At 43.1% G+C, this 24,344-nt stretch overlaps 1 protein-coding gene across 1 annotated transcript; it reads left to right on the top strand.

The window, feature by feature from the left end:
• On the top strand, positions 1-23,503 carry LOC147893777 (auxin transporter-like protein 1). Its single transcript, XM_087386524.1, has 8 exons — positions 1-355; positions 527-712; positions 1,028-1,140; positions 1,239-1,422; positions 1,523-1,620; positions 1,710-1,917; positions 2,034-2,288; positions 23,278-23,503. Exons 1-8 carry the CDS (start codon positions 203-205, stop codon positions 23,482-23,484), a joined length of 1,404 nt encoding a protein of 467 aa, XP_087242650.1. The 5' UTR covers positions 1-202; the 3' UTR covers positions 23,485-23,503.
• The last annotated feature ends 841 nt before the right edge of the window (positions 23,504-24,344 follow it).

The raw sequence follows: 24,344 nt of genomic DNA, 5'->3' as shown, positions 1-24,344 counted from the left end.
CCACCATGCCTGGAAAGAGAAAGATCGACAACGTGGAGAATCGAGATGAGACGCAACTGAAGCTCCTCTCGACTAGCTTTGCACACTGCACTTGGAACAGGCGCATTCGGCTAGATAGACTGCGTCCTAGCACAAATCTCCACGGTGTAGACGGGGAGAGAGAGAGAGAGAGAGAGAGAGGAAGCCAGGGTGAGCGACAGGCATGGAGAGAGCGGGAGCGCCCGACATGGAGGTGGAGGAGGCAGACATGAATGGGCAGAGCAGCAGTGCGAAGAAGCTGGAACATGTATGGAACAAATACGTCTGGCACGGCGGATCCGTTTACGATGCGTGGTTGATTGCAGTATCGGCCCAGGTTAGTAAATTAATACCGTGGTGCACTCCAGAGCGATAGATGTGCATCGACCTCATCGGACAAGATCATGAGGTCTGGACTCTTCAGGAGCGCTCAGAGTGGTTACATATATATCCCTTAGGTAGGAACGACCGAAGGCTTCAATGTATCACCTGAACGTGAATTGTGCAGGTTGGCCAAGTCATTCTTTCGATGCCGTATTCTTACGCGCAGATGGGATATGGGTTAGGCGTTTTCTCGCATTTATTATATGCTGGCATCGGCTGCTGGACTTGCTACCTGATGGCGTGTCTGTACATGGAATATCGATTGCGCAAAGAGAAAGAGGGGGTGGTATTCCAAAGGCATATCATCCAGGCAAGACCTCGTGCCCTGTCCTTAATGTGAATTTGGGGGACAGCAATATAATACTGGGCAAGATATTGGGAGATGACAGGTATTCTGTTCGATTGAGAAGAATAAGAAGACTTAAACGAAAGAAAAACAAGTTTAGGGAGCTTTCTCACGAGCCAGTCCTTTAGTGAAGCGTTTCATATCTCTACTATTATCTAATTGTCGCTACTCGTAGCATCTATACTGACTTTCCGATTTGGTGGGTAACAATGCGACGCTTAAACTATTACGTTATGGCGCTTGTTTGAATAGAATTCATGTCGTGTGATTTGGATGCAGTACCATGAAGTGATGGGCTTTCTGGTTGGAGCTTGGCTTCGTCGCCTGTCGCTGGTATTAAACATTGTGACGCTGGCCGGAGTTGCAGTAGTGCAGATCATAGCGTGCGCGAGGTATCGATAGATGGACAAGACGCCGGTTATCTTCACCAAAATGCTTTTGACGCAAATTCCATTCCATCCTGATGATGTGGTTGTGTGTGTTGCTCTAGTAATGCCTACTACTTAAACCCCAATCTGGACAAGCGCTCGTGGGCTCTGATTTTTGGGGCGATTTCCACCCTTACGGTGTTTCTTCCGTCTTTCCACAACCTGCGTGTGTGGTCTATCGTCGGAGTGCTCACAACAACGTACACAGCCTGGTACTTGTTCAGTGCAGCTCTAGTGCACGGTCAGGTCAGTATCCCTCTCAAAGCTCGCGATGTTGGAACTTTGACTCTCAATTGTGATGTTCAGCCTGAAAGCAGTTGTCTGTGAACTTGGGTCCATTACGCAGATACCCAACGTTAAGCACTCTGTTCCTCAGAAGCTCGAGACTTTCTTCACCGGCACAACCAACATCCTGTTCGCATTCGGCGGCAACGCCATCGTCGTGTATGCACCACCTACTGCACCCTGCAATAATCTTAAGGAAAATAGTGTTTTTTGTGCGTTTCTGATGTTGCCATATTTCCGTCTGATAGAGAGATCATGCATGCAATGTGGACACCGGACCGTTACAAGTACGTCTACCCCTCAGCAGTTCTTTATGTGCTGACAATTACCATGCCCCATTGTTTAGCCATGTACTGGGCTTTCGGAGACGAGCTCCTTACAGTAACGAATGCGTTCGCTATTCTCCCCTCATCTACGTTTCGTAGCGTTGGCCTCGTTCTCATGATTATTCATCAGGTAAGTTTTCGTGTCCGTCGCCTCTTGGTGTCTTTCCGTCAAGACCATTTCAATGTTGAGACTGGAAAGCCCTGGAACGTTACTCAGAACAGGGGGGCTGGCGCTTGTGGGTGCAGGCCATTGCGTTTGGTCTCTACATCATGCCACTGAATTTCATGTGGGAAAAGCTGCTGAGAGTTCACGAATCTAGATCTGTGTTGAGGATTTTGGCGAGGTTGCCAGTGGCGCTGTTGCTATGGTTCCTTGCACTAATGTTTCCTTTCTTCGGGCCTCTGAACTCCCTTATGGGCGCCATCGTCATGAGTCTCTCGGTGTACATTATTCCCACAGTTGCGTTCATGATCGTGCACAGAAGCCCGGCTTCCCTCCAGGTATTGTAGCGTCATCTCTCTGCTCTGCGGTCTGGAGTTTGCATCTAACAAGTAGAACGTGTTGGTCACACTAACCGTCCAAGATGCCGTTCACATTATTATACATATATAGATTATATAGATACAACGAAAGGAAGTTCCAAGTAATTGCAGTGCCACCGTTCCACGTTGGGACATGGAGTGGACTTGGTAGCCGAGGGACACCGTGATCCTCAGTTCCCATTCGCTCAAATTTGCTCCCACACCCAGACCTTCATGAGAGAAGAGGCACAAGAAAGTAGCCCTGTTTTATTTCTATATATTCCGGACAAACATGGGATTCAGATGAGGTGCCTCGTAGAGGCCATGGGATGCCTTTACCTAAGATAGAAGTGGCAAGCGATGAAGCCGCGAGTCACTTGTATCTAAGATGAAGAAAGACTCACCACCTCTGCCAGCGGGCAAAGTCGATCGGGCACGGAGGGTAATTTTTTAAGAATTTGCCCTCAGTTCAGAAGTTCTCGACCCCTAACATGCCATATCAACATCTAGGGTGGTTCTTGTTCTAGGTATATGTGCAGCGAGTATATAGTATGTTGACTTTGTATGGTTTCAAGCTTGTAAAAGAGGAGCTAGGAATGAGGGGGGGCTTTCTCACACCTAGGTTAGACGGGCACCATAAGAGTGAGCTTGTGAGGAATGATGGCTTCTGTCTTCTTGAAAGCTTGTATGATGAGATCCATTGGGTGAGGGATACGAAATCAGATTTTGGCAAGTACAAAGGAATTGTGAGTGATCCAAGGTTGCAAAGAAGGTGCTTAAGGAGCTACAAACTAGAAACCCTTGTCATATACATATATTGGATGGGCACCATCAGATTGGGTTTGCAAGGAATTATGATTGCTATCCTGAAAGCTTGAATGAGGAAATCCTTGTTTAGTTCTTAGAGTGAGCGTGTGCATCAGTAGCATGGATATTTGGATAACAGATTTCTGAGTAACCTTCTTGTTGAAATGTATGGAAAATGTGAAAGCTTGGAGTATGCACAAGTTGTTTTCAACAAAATACTCCTGGAGTATTATGATTGCTATGTTAAGCCTAGAATGAATTTGGCAAAGAAGCTTTACAATTGTTTGAAGAAATTCAAATACAAGTCTAGAAAAACAAGTTTTTACTTGTGTATTAGATGCATGTGCTATTGTAGCAGCCTTAGAGAAAGGTCTAGAGATATATGCTCTTATTGTTGGCAACAGATGGTAGTCAGATGTGGTGGTGGTGACAACTCTTGTCAATATGTATGTTAAGTGTAGCAGCATGGATGATTCAAGGGCTGTGTTTGCATAGATGCCACTTCGGAATGCAACCTCTTGGAATGCCATGATTATAGTGTGTCTACACGATTCAATGGTTTTTTTTGCAAAGATTGCAGTACAGGATGCGGCGATCTCGTGGAATGCCACCATGATCACAGCTTGTCTCCAGGAAGTGCACAGCAAGGAGGCTTTACAACTATTTGGTCAAATGCAGGTGAAAGCATTGACCATAACAAGGTCATTTTCATTTGCATTTTGGATGTGTGCACCAAAGAAAAAGCCTTGGAAGATTGGGGCACTTACATGCTAGTTTTATTGGCTGTAAATTGAAATCTAATGTTGTGGGGACAGCCCTTGTCAATATGTATGGCAAATGTGGGAGTCTAGATGATTCAAGATCTGTGTTTGCAGTGATGCCTATGTAAAATGTGGTCTCATGGAATACCATAATTTCAACATCTGCTCAGAACGGGTTCAGCAAGGAAGCCCTACAACTGTTCGGTCAAAAGCAAGCTAAAGGTGTGAAGCCATACAAGGTAACCTTTGTCTATGTTCTTAGTGCTAGCATAGCAGCCTTACAGAAAGGTCAAGAGATCCATACTTTTACTGCTGGCAACATATGGGAGAGTATGGGTTAGGTGTCCAACAGAGGGTCAGAATGCAACGTGGCCATGCATGGGGGAAAAACTGACAGCATTGGTAGGGATGCAACATGGGCAGCATGCTAGCTGGCCATGTGGGAACCAAGAACTGCACAAAAGATCACTAGCAGATTACTGCAACTTTATAGGAGTACCTTGGAGCGGTGAAAGATATCAATGCAAAGTTGTCAGGCTCATGTTAGAGGTCTGCAAGTAGACTGCAGCACCCAAGGTATCTTGGGAGCTACAAAGGTAGCAAAGTAGGGCTGTCTATTCTAGGACAGAAGGCAACAAGCACATTCCATCCATCTTTACAAGTGCAGTTTCCAAAGCCATGTGTTGGAGACATCCATGATCTAATATAGCAGCATGATTTGCCTACACCTCTGTTAAGCAGCCAAACTGGCACATGCTTCAAGAACATAGACAAAGCTTCCCTTGCTGCAAAATCTGCTCAGGCCCAAGCTCCACCTTGTGTGCTTCTCCTGTTGTAATATCCTAAGTCCAAGGCACAAGATGGTAGGCCTGATGCTGCCTGCAATCTCACCTCTAGACTACTCCCTATGGACAACCAACTGTAAGGCAGTGCTTGCTGTAACCTCCTGCAATCTCACCTCTAGACTGCTCCCTGTGGACAGCCAACTGTAAGGCAGTGCTTGCTGTAACCTTGATCAGCTTGCTGCGCTTTGATGGAAGTATCCAATGCCTCCAAGCAATGCCCATTGTGGTCAAAAGCCACAATTATGGCAGTCGAGGAGACCATTGTCATAAGGGATTATGGTAAACAATCTCCTTGCTTTGCACATGCTAACACACATCACATCCATCTTGACAAGTGCAGTTTCCAAAGCCATGTGTTGGAGACATCCATGATCTAATATAGCAGCATGATTTGCCTACACCTCTGTTAATAAGTAGCCAAACTGGCACACGCTTCAAGAGCATAGACAAAGGTGATTTCATTCAGCTTGAAGCCCTCAAGCTTCCTCTGATGGACTGGCACACACTTCAAGAGCATAGACAAAGGTGATTTCATTCAGCTTGAAGCCTTCAAGCTTCCTCTGATGGAAAACATTCAAAGCGCATTTGTCATGTGAATTATGAGCAAAAGCTATAATCATAGGTCCCATCTTGACAAGTGCATTTATGAAAGCCATGTGTAGGACACATCCATGTGACTCCTATCTGTTGCTAGTCATAGTTGCATGAATCTCCCAACCCTGTTCCAGAGTTTCCATACTGGCATACAAGTTAAATGTGATATTGTCTGGCTCAATGATTCTTGCCTACACTTGTGCAACCTTGAATCTGCTGCTCTATTTCGATACAGCTATCCATACCATAGGCACCTCATGATGATGTGTAATCACTAAACCAACACGTGCCAGTTTTTGGAGATGGCTCAGCATTGTTAGGCCTGGGAGAGAAGCCTGAGAAGAACCATATGGATTTAGTCTATTGATGTGGCAGGTCTGGACAAGACAACAGCATGGAGTTGCTGGGACCACAGCCGAGATAGGACGTGCCTATGGTATGGATCAACACAAATGGCTGTATGTAAACTAAAGTCTTCAACCTATTTCAGCACTGCTCGTTAACACAACACACCCTAATGTGGAATATCCTTCCTACTTGGCTAGGTCACCACCATTCAGTTTAAAGAAGGCCTTTTGTTGTCGATCTCCAAGGCACCAAAGCTTGTCAATAGCTTAGCTTTGATACCATGTTATGGAAATGAGTTTCTTGCTACAGCCAACTCCTACACAACATAATAAACATCGCGAGATCTTACAAAGAAATTTTCAAATGCGAACTCACTCCATATGCGAGTATGTATAGAGGGCTAAGACATTTGGATGGATACTCAAGAAGATCAAGTGCAAGCTCCAGTACTCAACAGGCATATGTCACAGCATGGAGTTAAAAGACAGCTCAGTCTTTGCTATGCAAATGGATTGGTGTGAGATGCTCAAGTGGATTATTGAAGAACACCCAAGACATGGCTTTGGAAAGTGGAGTGGCCTTCCTTGGCATCATAAAGTTTTTCCACACTTTCCCCTCAAGTTTTGAGGCTCGTTCATGTCAACAGGGAATATTGCAACAACAAGCATGAAAGGAGCTCAACGCCCCTTTGGACTGGACTAGCTGCACTTACGTTTGAGGTGATGCTGCTTTCTTGAAAAGCATCTGGTGGTCTAGCACCCTTGACTTGGAAGGGCAGCTTCTGGCTTGTGTCGATCCAGAAGAGCAAGGAATCCTCACAACCAAGTAGTTTAGAAAGACATTTAGAATGAGAAACAAATGTATTGGCTCACTAATGAGCAGGTCACAATTAAACTCAACTTGAAAGCCAGAGACATTTATTTTACAAACCGTGATGTAGGTGATTGGCGACAGCTGCCCAACCAATTGCGTGGTTAAAATGAATCAGTGGGCTGAAATGTTGGATGCTTCTCAATGGGAAATATCGATTCTACAAAATGTTTACAAGAGTACTTGCAATGCTCCAGGTGAAATTTGAAGGTTTAACAGAGTTTGCAGGACTCTGGATCACCATCCAAATGGAGGATTCAGTATGCCAAACTCAATTTTATGAGCTGGAAAGCACTTCTTCATTGGCTCCCTACAAGAAGCAAGCTGGCCAAGTGGAAGAACATTACTAATGCGTGCCCCCTATGTAGATTTGGAAAATGCGTGCCCCCTTTATAGATCTAGAAAAGAGGACACCTCTTTTTGAATAGCTTCAATGGCAGGTTAGTTTGCAGAAAGATGACGTTTGTGAAGAGCTACTACGCTGCCAAATGTTGCATGAGAACCCTTTGTGATCGAGGTCTGGAGGCAGAATTTGAAGTGGTAATCTTCCCACAATTTGGAAAACTTAACATGCGCCAAGCTTTCCAAATTGTTTAGAACATCTAAAATTGCAGCACCACCGTCTGCTCAGCAATAGGGCTAGGCCCCTTCGCTGCCCTCTTTCAGTATCTTGTACTAGGGTTTTTCTCAGCTTCATTATTGAGTTTTTTCCAGATCTCGGGTGTTGAAGTGTCTCACCCTCCACACACTTTTCTATTTGTGTATTTGCTGTTTTTGCTCTCAGTTTGCCGTTCACAGATCCACGAGGGCAAGCGACCATAGCATAAAGGGGTTGTTTGGAGGTCATCGAGGGACTGGCAGAGAGTGCTCTTTCAAGTTGGCATGGGGATATTGAAGCAGCTGATTGCTGTTTGCAGGTCATCAAGAGACTAGTGATGATTGCTTGAGACTAGTGATGATTGCTTCTTGCAGGTGTTCAAAGCATGGACAGTTCACAGGTGTTTTGAGGCTGACGTGGGGACATTGAAGCAGCTGACTGCTGCCAAGTTGGGGCCCTATTTATAGGCCCCTCCCCTGCACTCTTTCAGTATCTTGTTCTAAGGGTTTTATCAGCATTATTGCAGAGTTATTTCCAGATCTAGGGTGTCGAAGTGTCTCTCCCTCCATCATATTTCCTGTTTGTTAGTTTGCTGGTTTTGCTCTCCGTTTGGTATTTACAAATCCGCTACATTGAACCTGGGACTGCAAAAGCAAGCGAGCACCAAAAGAGGACCTTGGAACAATAATCCAACTGATACTGCCTCCAGTGCAAGGTCTACTTCCTTGCATGGGCACCTATATCGTAGAGCTAGATAGCCCCCTCTGAAGCCCGCTCTCAAGTCCAAACTGGTACACTGTCACCAAATCGATGAACTTCTGTGCTCCAATGACAACGAGCTGATAACAGCTCACAAGGATCAATCAACTATGTCTGGGTTCCCGCACTGGCAATCTACTGCCCCATCCGGATCTCCACCAGCGTCAGACAATCGCTGCAGCAGACCACTAGGAGACCCCCTTTGGATCTTCTAGGTCATGACGTCCAAACAAAATATCAGCGGGAACAACTCCTCATGTCTCCAGGTGTTACGCTCTAGCCGAGGTAGCATGACCTCGGAAGAATCAGTCGACATTTCCCTTATAGGATCTATCTTTGTAATATATGTGTTTGCGCTTTATGTAAATGATCGGGAGGGATTAATGTCAAGGTCCTAGGTGAGGGCTGATAGCACCAGACTAGATAGATCTGAGACCAAGGGCCTAGTGCAAAGATTGTGCCTAGGGGCAAGGAATTAAATGCATCCCAAGAGAGGGGTGAAATGTTGCATTAGGAAGGCCCTATATGGATGACATGTGGCATCTAGATCTATCTAGGGATTTGGGGTGTGTCAAGGCTAGTGAGAGAAGTGAAGAATTGGTTTTGACGTGATTTCGATTACAGCTCTCTCTCTCTTGCTTGGAAGTCTTGGCAGAATAGGCTGGGAGGAAAAATCAGGGTGCTACTCCCGTGATAAGAGAGATAAGGCTAGAGAAGTGAAGAGGAAGGTGATAGTTGGTATCAGAGCTCAAGGTTGGAAAGAAACGAATCAGAAGGCTGGCTGGTCGACGAACAGTCACGGGCTAACGGTAGTAGAGAATCGTTGATCATACGGTGGTGCGTGAAGGTGCTACGTCGACGGACGGTAGCTGGTGACGGATCAACCGAGTATGACGACGAGGTCTGTGAGGAGCGGCGCTCACGTGGACCCACGAACGGGCTGATGCAGCGATTCGACGAAGATAGCGTGGGGTTAGCTGGTAGGTTGGCGCAGAACGACGGAGCGTAGGATCGTTGGCGCAAGAGATTAGTCCGTGGGCTGGAGATAGTCATCGACAGGAACGGAGAGCAGGGTTCCCGTAACCCTGACGGAACAGGGACCTCTGGAAGGCACGGCGCCGATCAGTTAACTCAGAGATTGCAAAGGCTTTGGCCAGAACTGTCGATGCACAGTCACAAGGCCTTGCTGGGCCACGGGTGGTGTTTAAGGAGTTTCACATAAGTGATTCGACGAGGAGCGCAGACTGGTCGTGAACGAACCGTGACGACGGTCGATAGGCAGGTTTAACGTGGTACGTAGGCTGGGTGACGCACAAGACCTCCATCTGACGGGTTGACCTGACGGAATACGGAATGAGGATCGATTCCTTTGGTAGATCGACGTACGCAAGCAGCTCGTGAACGGTGTGCAGGAGCAAATTGCTCGGGCTGCAAGCTGTGGGATTCGAAGTCCAGGGAGCACTCTATCTATTTTCCTTTTGGTTTTCGTTATTCCTGTTTTGTCGGAAGCAGTTAGACTTTTGTGGTTTTGGCAGAGGTCGCAGTTGATGATGCTATAGCAAGAACAAATTATGCTTGAGCAGATGCCTGTGTGCTTCAGTTAGAATTAGACTGCAGGAATTTCCCTAGTATAGGGAAAAGCGCCATCTGTGATATATGCCTGTATTAAATGCTTGATCAGTGTGAATGTGGGATTGCAGGAATTCCCTAGTATAGGGAATTGTGTTCAGAGTGTCAGTACACTGAATTGCATCAGTTTGTAAATACAGTGTTCTAGGGGTGTTAAAAAAAAAAAAAAAAAAAAAAGCCCCAAAACAAAACACCTACTGAACTAAATGGAAGCAGAAGAAGGGGCTTCCAGGAGGGACCCTGGTGAATCAGGAGTCCGGCCGACCCAGCAGGGATCGCGCCCAGTAGCTCATACTTTATCTGGCAGGATTGCATTGCTGGAGGATGCCTTGCAACAGTTGTTAGCGCAGCAATTACAAGCCAACGCAGGGCAATCTGAACTTAGGAGAGTGCTACAGAGTATGTCTGCCAGACCTTCTCGAGAAGAGAAGGGAAAGGCTCCAATGGAACTGGAGTCTAGTGTCCATACGGTCGAGCCTAGGAAGGCTAAAGTGCCAAATATTGCCAATTACAGACCGGAAAAGTATTCTGGTCGGATGAACGACCGTAGCTCCGATGTCATTGAGACCTGGTTACACAAATGGGACGAGGCGTTCGCCATTTGTGAGATCAGAAATGACATCAAAGAGATCCGCGAGGCCACCCATATGTTTAGTGAGGCTGCGGATCGGTGGTGGATTAAACAGCAAAAAGATGGCATAGCATCCACTACCTGGGAGGGGTTTAAAAGAGAGTTCAGGAAACACTTCTTACCTCCTGACGAGGCATCCCGAGCTTGGGATCAATATAGGAACCTTCGTCAGAGAAATTTATCAGTGGCAGAATACACTGATAAGTTTCGAGAGAGTGTAATGAAGGTTGACGAACCCCTGCCTCAATCAATCCAAGTGAAAGATTTCATATTTGGATTGAATGATCGAATAAAAATGGAAGTTCGGGCTAAGTTCGCGAACACGCTAGATGATGCAATAGCTATAGCCCTGAACTACGAGGATGCCAAGGGCAGCAAGCCAAGTGGGTTTGCACAGGTCGGAACCCAGTATGGGTATCCAAAAAAATCTGGGTTTAAGAAGAAGTGGGCTAGTAGAGGGAGTGGTTCGCAGCCGAGTGGTCAAGCCAAGCAGGCGAGACCGGCTGAAACTCCTAAACCAAGTACCACCATTGGAGTGAAAAGGAAAGTAACTCCAATGGCAGCCCGGGCTTGGTCTAAGTCTCCCTTGAACCCAGAACAAAGGGAAAAAGCGAGGAGAGAAGGCTTATGCTTTGGTTGCCTTCAACCTCATTAGTGGAGAGATTGTCCACGTAATAAAGATCGTCGGATGGCTGAGATGGTGATCTCAGAGTGCGACGTGGAGATGCAGGGAAGTCCTAGAGCGGAAGAGATGCAGATTCAGCTAGCGGGATCTTCTCAGAGGTTAGTACCTTGTTTGTTCTGTGTGTCTGTTACTAAGTTAGTGACGAGTGCACCTGATAACATCCTATCTAAGCCCGCAGCAACGGGGTATACAGCCTTCAATGATACGGAGTTAATCAAAATGAAAGGGCAAGTGGCCAGTCATGATGTCATTGTGTTGTTTGACTCAGCGTCAACTCACAATGTGATTAACTCCAAGCTCGTGAAGAGGCTGAAATTAAAGACAAGTCCATCTGACTATGCGTATACAGTCAGGATGGCTGATGGAAGTTCAACTGAAGTATGGGACCAAAGGGTTACCCAGTTGGAGCTTCGGATTCAGGACTATGCTGAGAAGCTTGATTTTGAAATAACCAAGCTTGCTCATGCGGATATAGCCGTGGGAATGGCGTGGCATTCTAGGAAGAATCCAGCCATTGATTGGAAAAAGCACGTATATCAATTCAAGATGAATGATGTGCTTTATGTCTTGCGAGGTGAAAGAGATATACCTCAGGGACCGTTGGTTTCCGTGATGGAAATCAGAAAGGCTCAAGTAGAGTTTTTATACCTTTGCACAGCATCGGTAGAGTCGGTGGATGAGTCTTCGGCTAGCACTGATGTTACGCAAAGTGATGAGATGGCCAAGCTGGCTAATCTTATAACAGAGGAGTTCTCTGAATGTTTTAGGGATGAACTACCTTATGGGTTACCTCCAGAGCGGAAAGTTCAGCATAAGATTGAACTGATCCCGAGGGCAGAACCTGTAAATAGAACTCCCTATAGAATGAGTTTTACTGAAGAAGCGGAGGTGCGTAGGCAACTGGAAGAATACCTCAAGTTGGGGCAGATTCAACCAAGTTTCTCACCTTTTGCTTCACTAGTGATATTAAAGAGGAAAAAGGATGATACGTTTCGCCTCTGTATAGATTACAGAGCATTAAATAATATCACTGTTAAGCACAGGTATCCGATGGCTCGGATTGATGATTTGCTAGATGCATTACATGGAGCCGTGATTTTCAGCAAGATAGATCTTAAGTGCGGCTATCATCAGATCCGGATTAGAGCCGAGGATGTGCATAAAACCGCTTTTAGAAGCAGGTTTGGTCATTATGAGTTTTTGGTAATGCCCTTCGGACTTACCAATGCTCCAGCGACCTTCGTCATGCTTATGAACGATTTACTACGTCCGTATATCGGAAAGTTCGTAGTACATTTCATTGACGATATCTTGATATTCAGTAAAAGTGTTACTGAGCATTGTGAACACTTAAGGATAGTGTTTAGTACTTTGAGGAAAGCCAGTCTTTACGTGAATAAAAAGAAAACTATACTGTGTATGGTTAGGCTTGAGTACTTAGGGTTCATAATTACTCCACAGGGGGTAGAAATGGATCCGAAGAAAGTGGCTGCGATACTAACTTGGCCAATCCCTCAGAGTCTGACCGCGTTGCGATCATTCTTGGGATTTGTCCAGTTTTATAGAAGGCATATCAAAGGATATTCCGAAATAGTATCGCCATTGACTGATCTGACCTCAGATAAAGTACCTTTTATTTGGGGACAGAATCAACAGGAAAGTTTTAACACCATAAAACAAGCTGTGGTCTCAGGACCGGTGTTAAAAATAGTTGATCCCCAGAAACCGTTGTTCCTAGAAACCGATGCGAGTGGCATTGCGGTAGGAGCAGTTCTCCTTCAAGAGGGAAGGCCAGTAGCCTTCGAAAGCAAGAAGCTTTCTCCCTCTCAAAGGAATTGGCCAACTCATGAATTGGAGTTGTATGCTGTTATCCATGCTTTGAAAACATGGAGGCATTATCTGTATGGTTCAGAGTTTTATGTGGATGTGGATCATGATACTCTGAAACATTTTTGTAAACAGCCTGACTTGAGGGGCCGCCAAGCTAGGTGGGCAGAGCTCATGCAGGAGTTTAATCTAACGATTCGGTACCGAAGGGGAAAAGACAATAAGGTAGCTGATGCGTTGTCTCGCATTATGCACAACCTGAGTTTCACGGTATTAGAGAGTGCTCTAATGACCGAGATCAGAGAAACTCAGAAGGTGGACGAGTTTGTCCAGAGCTTATGGCCTAAGGCTCATGTGTTAAAACCCGGGAAAAATGAAAAGGATGACCTGGCATCCAGAAAAGGCCAAACTTATGCAAGATATACCATAAGGGATGGTATGCTAGTTAGAAATGGCAAGGTTGTAGTACCTGGTCAGAATGATCTCAGGCAGAGAGTCATTCGACAATGCCATGATAGCCCGTGTGCGGGACATCCAGGAGTCGAGAAGACATATGATCTCGTGAAGCGAGATTTCTTTTGGCCAAAGATGAAAAAGCATATTCATGAATATGTGACACGGTGTTTCTCGTGTCAGGTAAGTAAGGCCGAGCGGGTGAAGCCACCCGGACTTTTACAGCCCTTGGAAATACCACTAAGTAAGTGGGAGAGCATTTCCATGGACTTTATTGTAGGGTTACCTGCAACACAAGGAGGGTATAATTCTATCCTTGTGGTGGTTGATCGTCTAACCAAGATGGCTCACTTCATTCCGACTAGAGAGTCTATTAGTGCCCCGCAAGTAGCGGAGTTGTTTATTAGACATATATTTCGTCTGCATGGATTGCCTAGATCCATAGTGTCAGACCGAGATGTCAGGTTTACCGGTCACTTTTGGACAGCGGTATTTGAGACACTAAGGACTGAGTTGGGAATGAGTAGTGGGGATCATCCTGAGACGGATGGTCAGACGGAGAGAGTCAACCAGACTTTAGAAGATATGCTGAGGGCATATGTGTCATTGAGGCAACATACATGGGACAAGTGGTTACCATTGTTGGAGTTTGCCTACAATGATAGGAAACATTCATCTACTGGGTTCAGTCCGTTTGAGCTGAACTATGGTTATAGACCAGCCAATCCAACTATAGTTGGAGTACCTCAGAAAGTGCCTAGTGCCGCGAACTTTGTTGTTCAGATGCGGGAGATGCTAGCACTTGCGAGAGCTAATATCCGCCAGGCTATGGATAGAGCCAAGGTGTATGCGGATGAAAATCGGTCTATAAGAGTATTTGAAGAAGAAGAAAAAGTTTTTCTCAGAATTCCTTCGCACTCGAAGTCGTTGACTTCAGGAGAGTGTGCTAAGTTATCACCTCGATACTGTGGGCCGTGGTTAATTCTAAAGAGAATAGGCAGTGTAGCCTATAAATTAGAATTGCCACAGGGGTGTAAGGTGCACCCGGTTTTTCATGTTTCACGTTTAAAGAAATTTTTACATACTGGTGACTCACTAATCGAAGGTGTGGTTTTGTTTCAGGAGATAGAGGATATTGCAAGGCGCAAACCAACAAGAATCCTGGACCGAGGAACAATGCAAATACGAAATCGGAAGATACCCACGGTGTTGGTTGCATGGCATGGCCAGCCTCTATCCGAAGCTACCTGGGAATCCGTATATCAGTTGCGGAGAGTGTTCCCAGACTTTATCATCGAGGACGCTGATGTCTGAAGAGGGAAGGAATGTTACGCTCTAGCCGAGGTAGCATGACCTCGGAAGAATCAGTCGACATTTCCCTTATAGGATCTATCTTTGTAATATATGTGTTTGCGCTTTATGTAAATGATCGGGAGGGATTAATGTCAAGGTCCTAGGTGAGGGCTGATAGCACCAGACTAGATAGATCTGAGACCAAGGGCCTAGTGCAAAGATTGTGCCTAGGGGCAAGGAATTAAATGCATCCCAAGAGAGGGGTGAAATGTTGCATTAGGAAGGCCCTATATGGATGACATGTGGCATCTAGATCTATCTAGGGATTTGGGGTGTGTCAAGGCTAGTGAGAGAAGTGAAGAATTGGTTTTGACGTGATTTCGATTACAGCTCTCTCTCTCTTGCTTGGAAGTCTTGGCAGAATAGGCTGGGAGGAAAAATCAGGGTGCTACTCCCGTGATAAGAGAGATAAGGCTAGAGAAGTGAAGAGGAAGGTGACACCAGGTCTTGTCTGATAGACTGCCTCGATAAATGACTCCCTGCTCAGTGCACTTGATCGGCAGGTCCACCTGCCACAGACAAGCAAGCAATCCTCCATCTCGATCCAGAGAGCCTACGGGCAGCACTTGCCTTGTGCTACTAAAAGGCTGGAGTGTACATGGTCATAGCAGTCACACTATTGGCGATGTGGTTACAGGACCCCTCTGCGTTCCTTTGGGGACACTGACGCCAATAATGACCTTTCTGGCAACATCAGTTACATGTACGGGATGCCTTGAGAGCTTCTCGTTCCGTAGCTGTCAACTGCTTTCTACCCTTTTATCAGATGTCAAAGCCTTTGGCTGACTATCGTAGGTACGATCGTCGAAGCGCTCCTCTTGGTCAAGCACCATGGGGACCAATTCCTACCAGGTTAACTCATTCAACCTACCACTGGTGATAAGGGATGAATAGAAGGCCCCGTACTGAGAGGATAAGTGGGCTAGAAGAGTAATGGCCATGTCCTTTGATGAAATATGCTTCCGCGCCTGCAGGATCTCCTGCTGAAGTTCCTGTAACTTGTTGATGTGGTCCCGCATCGATGAAGACTTCTTGGGATCCAACAACCTCATATGGACCTCCAATGAAACCCTCTCTATGGGAGAGATTCAATTATACATGGATGCCAAATGCTCCCATATACTTTTGGCCACCGTCATGTGCTTCATTTGATTAATCACATGAGGAGTACAGTTAAGAATTATAAATGATCTTATCCTAGCATTAACATCGTCCCACAGCTGGGATAGAGTCTCAGCCTCCTTTCGAGCTAGGACACCAAGGTCCTCTACCAGGGGATTTGGCCGGGCAACACATATCAAGACGAAATATGCCATGTCATATGACTGTAACATAGATTCCATCATCACCCGCCAAACGCCGTAATTGGGCCCATCCAACTGCGGGTCAACGAGGAACGTGGGCAACACTGGAATTCTAGTCTTGTTCTCTGCCATCCTAGACAAAGTCGCCATGTGGGAGTGAAGAGGACGATGAACTGAAAGAGAAGGCTGGATGGGGATGGAAGGAGCTGAGGGTTGAAGGTTGAAGACGAGGATGAAGGGGCTGATAGCCCAATGTACCTTCACACCTCGATTTTCATCCCTCAGGGACACCTCCTCTCTGGTCTGAAAACACCCTTCAAAGTCACCCTTTGCTGGTCACCCGAACAGTCCACTCCTTGCACACGTTGCTCCTCAAAGACACCTCCGAATAGCACCCTTATCCTCTTCTCTGTGTGTTGGCTCGACACTCCCTCCGCCCCTCGGGTCTCAAGCTAACTATGGCTTTGAGACCATGTGCGGAAATGAATGGAAGAGAGAGAGAGAGAGAGAGAGAGAGAACACACCTCACACACACACCACACTGAGAAGGAGAGAAAGGCGAGAAAGGCACAGGAGAATCGCAAGTGATCTCTGGAGAAAGCCCCGCTACACCTGGGGGGAAATCTCAGAAACAACGGGCTGCTCGAGAGCTCGAAACACATAGCTCAACAACCAAGTGGAAGGGAGTACAGAGTGGATGAATTGCTCCACTACCCTGCTCCTTAGGTGCCAGACTGGGTTGGCTTTGCTCCTCTGCCTGGCCCTGGAATGGAGTGATCTACTGCTCCACAAGATGAATGAAACACCAAGGAGGGAAATAGCCTCAAGCTCTCCCTAGTCGGTCAGCAAGAAGGGGAGCCGACCAGCTGCTCTCCATGGCCCCTTCCCTACCCCTTCCCTTCCCTCTTTCAGTATTTTGTACTAGGGTTTTTCACAGCTTTATTACTGAGTTTTTTCCAGATCTCGGGTGTCGAAGTGTCGGTCCAAATGCCTTGACCCCTCCATATGGACTGACTTACTAGTATGGGAAATAGGCTGCTGATCCAGGTAAGCTCGCTGAGCCACCTAGTTGTCTATCTTCTTTGGGCTTTGGAAGCCCTGCCTGGCCATGTTGCAAACTGCCACAAGCCTTGGCTCTCTTGCCATAACTTTGACATCTTCTAGGTCCAATTTGAGGGCCCAATCCTTGTCCTTTTTCATTACCTACCAACCCAGGCTCCATCTGCCCTTGTTCTAGCACTTGTGCAACCTTGAATCTGCTGCTCTATTTCCATACAGCCATTCATACCAAACACAACCAGCAAAGGTAAAACTGAGCCGACCAGGTCCAGAACAGTCAATCAATGGCAAAATCAGCTTCCACAATAAATTTTAATGCATTTATTGAGGGTGGCCAGTTCATAACCGGAGCAACAACTCATATCAATAAAAAAACTAAGCTACTGACTCAGTGATCTTTACTTTAAATGTAACTAACCAAAAGGGCTATACAGGTCATGGATTGCAAAACCAGCAAAAATATCTGGAAACCAGCTCCAAAATCATCCTAGAATGAGACGACCAGCTCCCAAAATAAGGTGCCCTGCTGTATGAAAGTTCAAGGAGCAGAGTGACAAAAAACAAAGCAGCTAATAAAAAGAAGCTAGATAGCATAATTTATAAGACCTCTGACCAAATGAGGCAATCAGGGTCTTTGGCATAATGAACAAATTCACGGGTGAACCTGCAAGATGCTCCTATAAGGTATAAAAATTGAAATAGAGTGGCAAGGCTATCAGGACAGTGACAAGACACAAGAATTTGAGCTACTTACTTGAGTATTCCTCACAGTAAGTCCACCTGAGATGTGACTGGGGAAATATTATTTGAATGGCCTACTAATGGGGAGAGAAGCCCATCCTGTGGTAATGCTGCAACTAGGACCTATTGATATTGCAACATGAGACGAGGATTTCCTGTCTGTAGTTATTGCTTGTGAAGAAAGAAGACCACGACTGAGACTCTACATGGAATCTTGTGGTTATGTTATAACTTGAGCCTCCTAGGATTGAAGCAAGAGATATGATCCATTCAATCTTTCACTCTTGTTGTGTAGTGGCTAGCTTTGATCCTATAGGAGACCATGTCTTCATAACAAGCGTATGTCTCTGCCATCTCTATCTCTGTCTTCGTCTTCATTTCCATCTTTTGACTCAATTCTCTCCCTGAAGAGTGACTGTAACAACCTCTAGGGCAAATGGCTAAGTAACCACTGCTACGGGCTGGAACACCAAAGACTACAGAGATACGAACACCAAAGACTGTGAAGATGCAAGAGGCTCTGGAGGGAAAGTTACGGCACAAGAAAATTGGAGATTACTTTTGATGAAATGAAATGAGTAGGTGATTGTTAGAATATGAATCACATATCTGAATCAGTAGTGTACTGTGAGCGCACCACAATCCTCCAAAAAGAACAGTTAGCCTCTCCATACAAGTAGATGATATACCAATTCTCAGACTTGCGCTCTCTCAACAAAAATCAGTTAGTTTTGAGCTTTACACGCCCAATTTCCATCTCGCCTCAATGAGTTCCATCATTAAACAGAGAAAAGATCCCCTGAGCCACGCTCTACCAAACAATGACTGCTTCCTTATCTAAAGAGATACCTCCAATCTTCATTCTGACTCTTGAAAGCAAGCGCAACTAATGTAGTATTTAAATGAAGAGCCTAGAAGCTTCTAAGATTTTCAATGTACCTCGAGTTGATCTAATCGTTCGATAGCCTCAGTTTTATGCACAACATAGTTGGAAGCAAGCTTTCAAACAATCGCATCATCTAGTCAGCAGTTGAAGCCACATAGTACCGTATCTGGATGCTTTACCCTCATCAGGAAAGGATTGATTCGAAACCAGAGCAAAGAAAAAATAGACGCCAGTAGCACGGACCACACAATTACAATCATTGTTGTTCGGTTCTGCCGACCCATTAGCCCCTTCAAGACCCTTTACCCTCATAAGGAAAGGATCGATTCAAACCCAAAGAGACTGAATCAAAAGCAATAACAATTTGTGGCAAAATTGCATAGGCCACATAAATGATTAAATTCCAAGAATTTGGTTTTACCTCATGTATAATGGATCCTTTAATGCCCTATAGCCACATCTAGTTTTTTATGAGGGTTGTTCATTGAACAAAATGCAATGCATTAATCATCCTAGCAAAAATAGCATGGAGGAGAATACTTGTTGTGAGTACATGAATTTGAAAACAAGCAAATGCCAAAGAACAGTGATGTCATAATCCTAATCAATGTCGTCATTTTTGTAAACTACAACATTTTGATAGTGGACTTGTATGGTTTTCATGCATAATGGTACATCCGAGGATCTTTTTCTTGTTGACTCTATTGATATGAATATGTATGGATGACATGACACGTGAAATGAATTTCGAAATACATAATGGTGAGTAATAAAAAAATAAATATAGAAAGTACATTTACCAGCTAGCCAAAATGGGAGGCAATGCCATGCAACCAGTCAATGAGTTGGGGGGAGTAAAGTAAGAGTTTGACATGAGGTGGATCGAGTTTTTGCCACATGTTATCGATATAACCATTTTTAATGAAATATTAGATACCTAATGGTATCACTCGATGGAAATATTGATGCCTTAAGAAAGCATAAAAATCAATAATGCCTCTTGAGAATTTTACAAAATGAAACTTGTTGCCACTATGTGTTGGTATATACAATTGCCAATATTTCTCCCATTTGTCATAGCATAATGAGAAGGTCGATAAGATCCAAACATTAAAAGTTAAGGAAATATGACTATATTGACATTATTGAGGGAAAACTAGCAACAAATTTATCAATACATGTAGTTGTGATGGTAACACTAGGATAATTTTCTAGGTAAATATAGCTATGTTAGCTCTAGGAGTTTTCCTAAATTGTTAGTTTGTATATGTGTTGGAACCAATCTTATACCCATAAATATAAGCCAATACTTAGTTCATTTGTACTTTGACTTGAGTTGAGTTGTAGATTTGTGTCATTGCTCTTTTGAGATAAATATAGTTAGCTATCAATGCCATGAGGAAGCCTCAACAATAGCCACGTATCCTAGGAATTTGATGCATCACATGTTTTGTCATTTTTCGTAGATATTGTGGAGGTTTGTTCCCTTTATTGTAGCTTAAGGAGAGGATGGGTTATATTCAAAGATACCAATAGTTAATTACATTCAGTCCATGGACATCACAATATCGAAAAATGGGCACATTATCAATTCATGAAGTTGTATGAAGTTGTGATGGAAACACTAAAATTTGTCTATAGGTTGATTATCTTGGAGCTTTCATTTTTTTTGTGCGGGTTCCATGTCATCACTCATCCATGACAACTTATGGATTCATTTGTACTATGAGTTAAGTGCCTTGTTGAAATGGATGTGATATTTTGAGCTAAATATACTTATTTTTTGTATCTGCTAATTATTGTAATGATTTGTAGGAATAAAGTTTTAGTCTCCATATTTTTTGTCTCTATATTGTCTACAAAGGTATTTGTTATGCATGTTACATGCAAAAGTTGTATTTTATTATCAAATCTTTGGTTCTAGGCAAGAGGTATTGCCACTTTTCTATTTGTGAGTAGATTTGGAGAGATACGTAACCTACAACAAGAGTGTGAAGCCCACCATCTTAATCCAATGGAAAGTTGGAAAAGACAAACCACACACTCTAAAAATTTGCAATGAATCCTATTTTAAGTTTGTATGGGAGGTGGCAAGTGCGGTGGACATGATTTCAGTTACAATTTCAATTCCTAACAATGGAGGAAGGACAATCATATCTTGTTGAGATCTTAGCATGGAAGAAAGGGACATTGAAACAATGTGTAGGATTGTTACCTATGAGTGATTGTGTTATGGATTTAATTCGACATGTTTCTACAATTTTATAAGTATGGATAGTGCTCAAAAACTAACATTCAACCATGAATAAGATCAGGATCCATAATCTTGAGAATTAGTGTGTGTTAGAGAAACTATTTGAGTCTAAAGAAGTAGAGCAGTTTCTTAGAAAGGTGAATAACCTATAAGATCGGGTTGCTATAATCACAATCTCAGTCACCAATGCTTGGAAGTGCATCCATATGGAAACCTTGTCCTCCTGCTTGGGGTATTCACAAGGGGACACTTATGATATCACGTATGTCATCTATTAAATGTCTAAGAGTAAGCTCAAAGGAAAGGATTTGTTGAAATTATTTGGCCTCAAGTGCTTCACAGAACAATGCATATTATCAACTAAAGCTAACACCAAAGTGGTAAAGTGGATGACCTGTCAACATGCTTACTATAGGAAAAACCCTCTAGTTGCACATTTTAGAAAATTTGGAAGTGATCTAGTTGCATATTTTAGAGCTTTTGGAAGTGATTATTATTTGAATGTGCTAAATGCATTCACAACCAAGTGGGCCAAAAGTGTATGTTCTTAGGATATAGTCAAGAGATGAATGGATGATGACTTTACGATCCTACAAAATGAAATATCACATTGAGCTAAGATGTGGTGTTTTGAGAGAATCATCATCGATTGAAGAGGTATCCTCTCCAAAAAAATTCACAACTTTCTATCTAGCAAACACAATCAGTAGTAGTAGATCTACAAATCACCAAGGTGAATGGGAGGCCAAGTGAAGATAAAGATGATGAAGACGAAGATGATGCTCTTGAAGAACCAAGGAGAACACCATTCCCTAATAAGGTGAGCGAATTTTGGGTAGCAATAACCCTTTGATAAGCAAGGATGCACCATTGGACCACTACCATTTAAAGAGACTAGACGAGGAACAAAGGGCCCAAGCAAAATTACACATTTGGTCTCTTATGGCTACACAAAAGAAGGTGGATCATCCCAAAAGTCTTGCAAAGGCACAAGGCAACCCAATTTTTATGGAAGATATGTATATTGAGTATGGTTCCATTATCAAGAATCTCACTTGAGACCTTGGAGCTCATCTAGAGAAATGCAAGGTTATCGACATCAAGTGGGTCTATATGGCCAAATATAAATATAATGGCTCATTAGCTAAGTACAATGCTTGGCTCATAGAATAAATATTGTATAAGTCGAAAGATTTAATTATCAAGGTAAATTTTCCCCCACAACAAAGTTGAACACAATTCAAATTGTCTTGGCCTTAGCAACATAGGGATGGTGGCTAGTCTTATACATGGACATCAAGTTTTTCTTTTTGAATGGAAATTTCAAAGAATGGGTGTAAGTGGAACAACCACCACATCTTGGGATCCTAGATTGAGAAAGAAAAGTCTGTAGACTCTGGAAAGCATATTAGTCCTGAAATAAGCTCCATGAAAGAATCTTTCGTCTTTGGATTTTAGCTAGCTACATTTGAGTAAGTTGGATGGAAATATTTTAACTAGATGTTTATCTAAATTTTGACTTTTTCATTTTTAAAACTACATGTACTATAATGGCGTAAATAGAAAGAAAGTATGTGAAGCTCTCTACAAACCTTCATGTGGCAATAGTGAGTCATTTTTTCATCAGAAAATTGGAACTTTGAATGACACACACAATTCATTGTCTTTTCAAAAAGTCTTTATATTTTCATGAATGAAACTAAAGTCATGCAATATGTAATTTCTACCCTCGTATTATTTGTACATTATTTGATTTAGGAAGCTTATAGATGATTTATTTGTCCAAAGATTTCAAACCATGAAGATTTAATACTTAAATACATGATGTTGCTAGAAAATGTAGTCAAGACTCGAGACTTATTGCCTTTTCACAATCATAAAAGACTTCTACATAAGATGCTCTACATAAATGACCATACTAGTGGAAGCAATTACTACATTTTATGTTCCAATGAGATTGTCATATTGGCACGTTCATCCCCAACAAGAGTTCAACTATGAGCATATATTTTTCTTTGCTTGTCTCATACTGAGTCTATTAGAAAAGCTTGATAATTTGGAATAGACTTATAATGTTTTCTTACCATGCACATTTCCTCTAATAGACTTGTCTTATACTGAGTCTATTAAAAAGGCTTGATAATTTGGAATAGACTTATAATGCTTCGTTAGCATGTGCAAATTCTCCTTGATTTGCACATATAGGCATTATATATAAATGATACTTAAGATCTTGGGGGTGTATTACTAAGAAACCTATGTATCACATGCATTCTACAAGAGGTGTTTTGAAACACCCTCAACTAAAATCTCCCCAATAATGCTACCCCTATTTACTTATGAACTAATGGTTTTTTTTTAAATTTCAATTAAAAACCCCCTCTTGTTATTTTGATCATGTTAAAGTTTTTTCAAAAGCTAAACTCAAGTACCCTCCTTTTAAATGCACATGGTACTTTAAACTTTTGTGCTCGGTGAACCCCTCAAGCTTAAGATGAGGTTGTGGATTTTTCCTCAAAAGATTGGAGGATTTACTACTTTCATTTGACTTTTCTTGTGTACAGTGTGTGGTTGAAGGGATCCAAAGCTATGCATGGAGGAACCTTCTCACTATCATGAACTCTATTATTATCCTTGTAATTTTAACTTTTGGATTTGGTTTTGGGAGTTGGGCAAGCTTTTCAAATCTCTTGCAGCAAGTTAGTGACTTTGGGCTATTTGATAAGTGTTACCAATGCCCTACAAATATTTCCCTTGTAAAGAATACTTAACAAAATAAAACAAATGTAGATGGCCAAAAGCTAGTTTTGGATCACTCTCTAAAGCTTTAACATGAATGTGTGTGTGTGTGTGTGTGTGCGTGTGTGCACGTGTGTGTGGACATAGTCATGTGCATGCGCGTGGCCATATGATTTGTTCTACATGTGCACATGCATGTGTATGGCATCTTTATTTATTTATTCTTATATCTTAAAAAATGTATTTGTTAAAAATATCAATAAGAACTTCATGGTGTATCAAAACTATATGGGTAGCAAAATCATAGGGTGAAATTAAGGCTTATATGAAATGCACCTAGTGAAGCAAGGTCAGGCGCAGTGCACATGTGTGTTTAGATATGAGTGCCATATTAATTGTAGTGTTGATTAAAAGTAAAAATTGTGGTTTATTATAAAAATATACATACCTTAGAATATCCATGACATTTTTGAAAGACCATATATATCAGAGAGCCCATGTTTAGAATTGTTGTATCATGCTATCATTGATCCACAAAATATTCATATCTAGAAGGATCCGTGATATTTATTTTGGAAGAGTCTACAATTTGGAAGAGTCCATATTTTAGGATTGTGGTATCATAGGTTTTAGGATTGTGTTGTAATGCTATCATGTATAAAGGCTATAATACTGTGAACTCCATGGAGGCATGTACTAGAAAGCTCAAGTATGTAAGAATATCATTCTAGAGTTCTAACTCCTTGTCTAGATGCACATTTGCTCATTTTAAAATTGGACCAAAGAAAAGTCCAATAATGAGGAATATTATGCTAATGTGGTTTTAGAACCAAATACTTGCTAAGTCTTATCCAAATGGGTCAACGTTAGCTTGGGTGTAGCCAATCGAATA

Source organism: Dipteris shenzhenensis, chromosome 15 (assembly GCF_047967505.1).
Source record: "Dipteris shenzhenensis isolate YYH24624 ecotype China chromosome 15, Dip_SZ_1.0, whole genome shotgun sequence".
NCBI classification, from domain to species: Eukaryota; Viridiplantae; Streptophyta; class Polypodiopsida; order Gleicheniales; family Dipteridaceae; genus Dipteris; species Dipteris shenzhenensis.
Note: the sequence above shows the minus strand (reverse complement) of the source record. Positions and strands in the feature narration are given on the sequence as shown.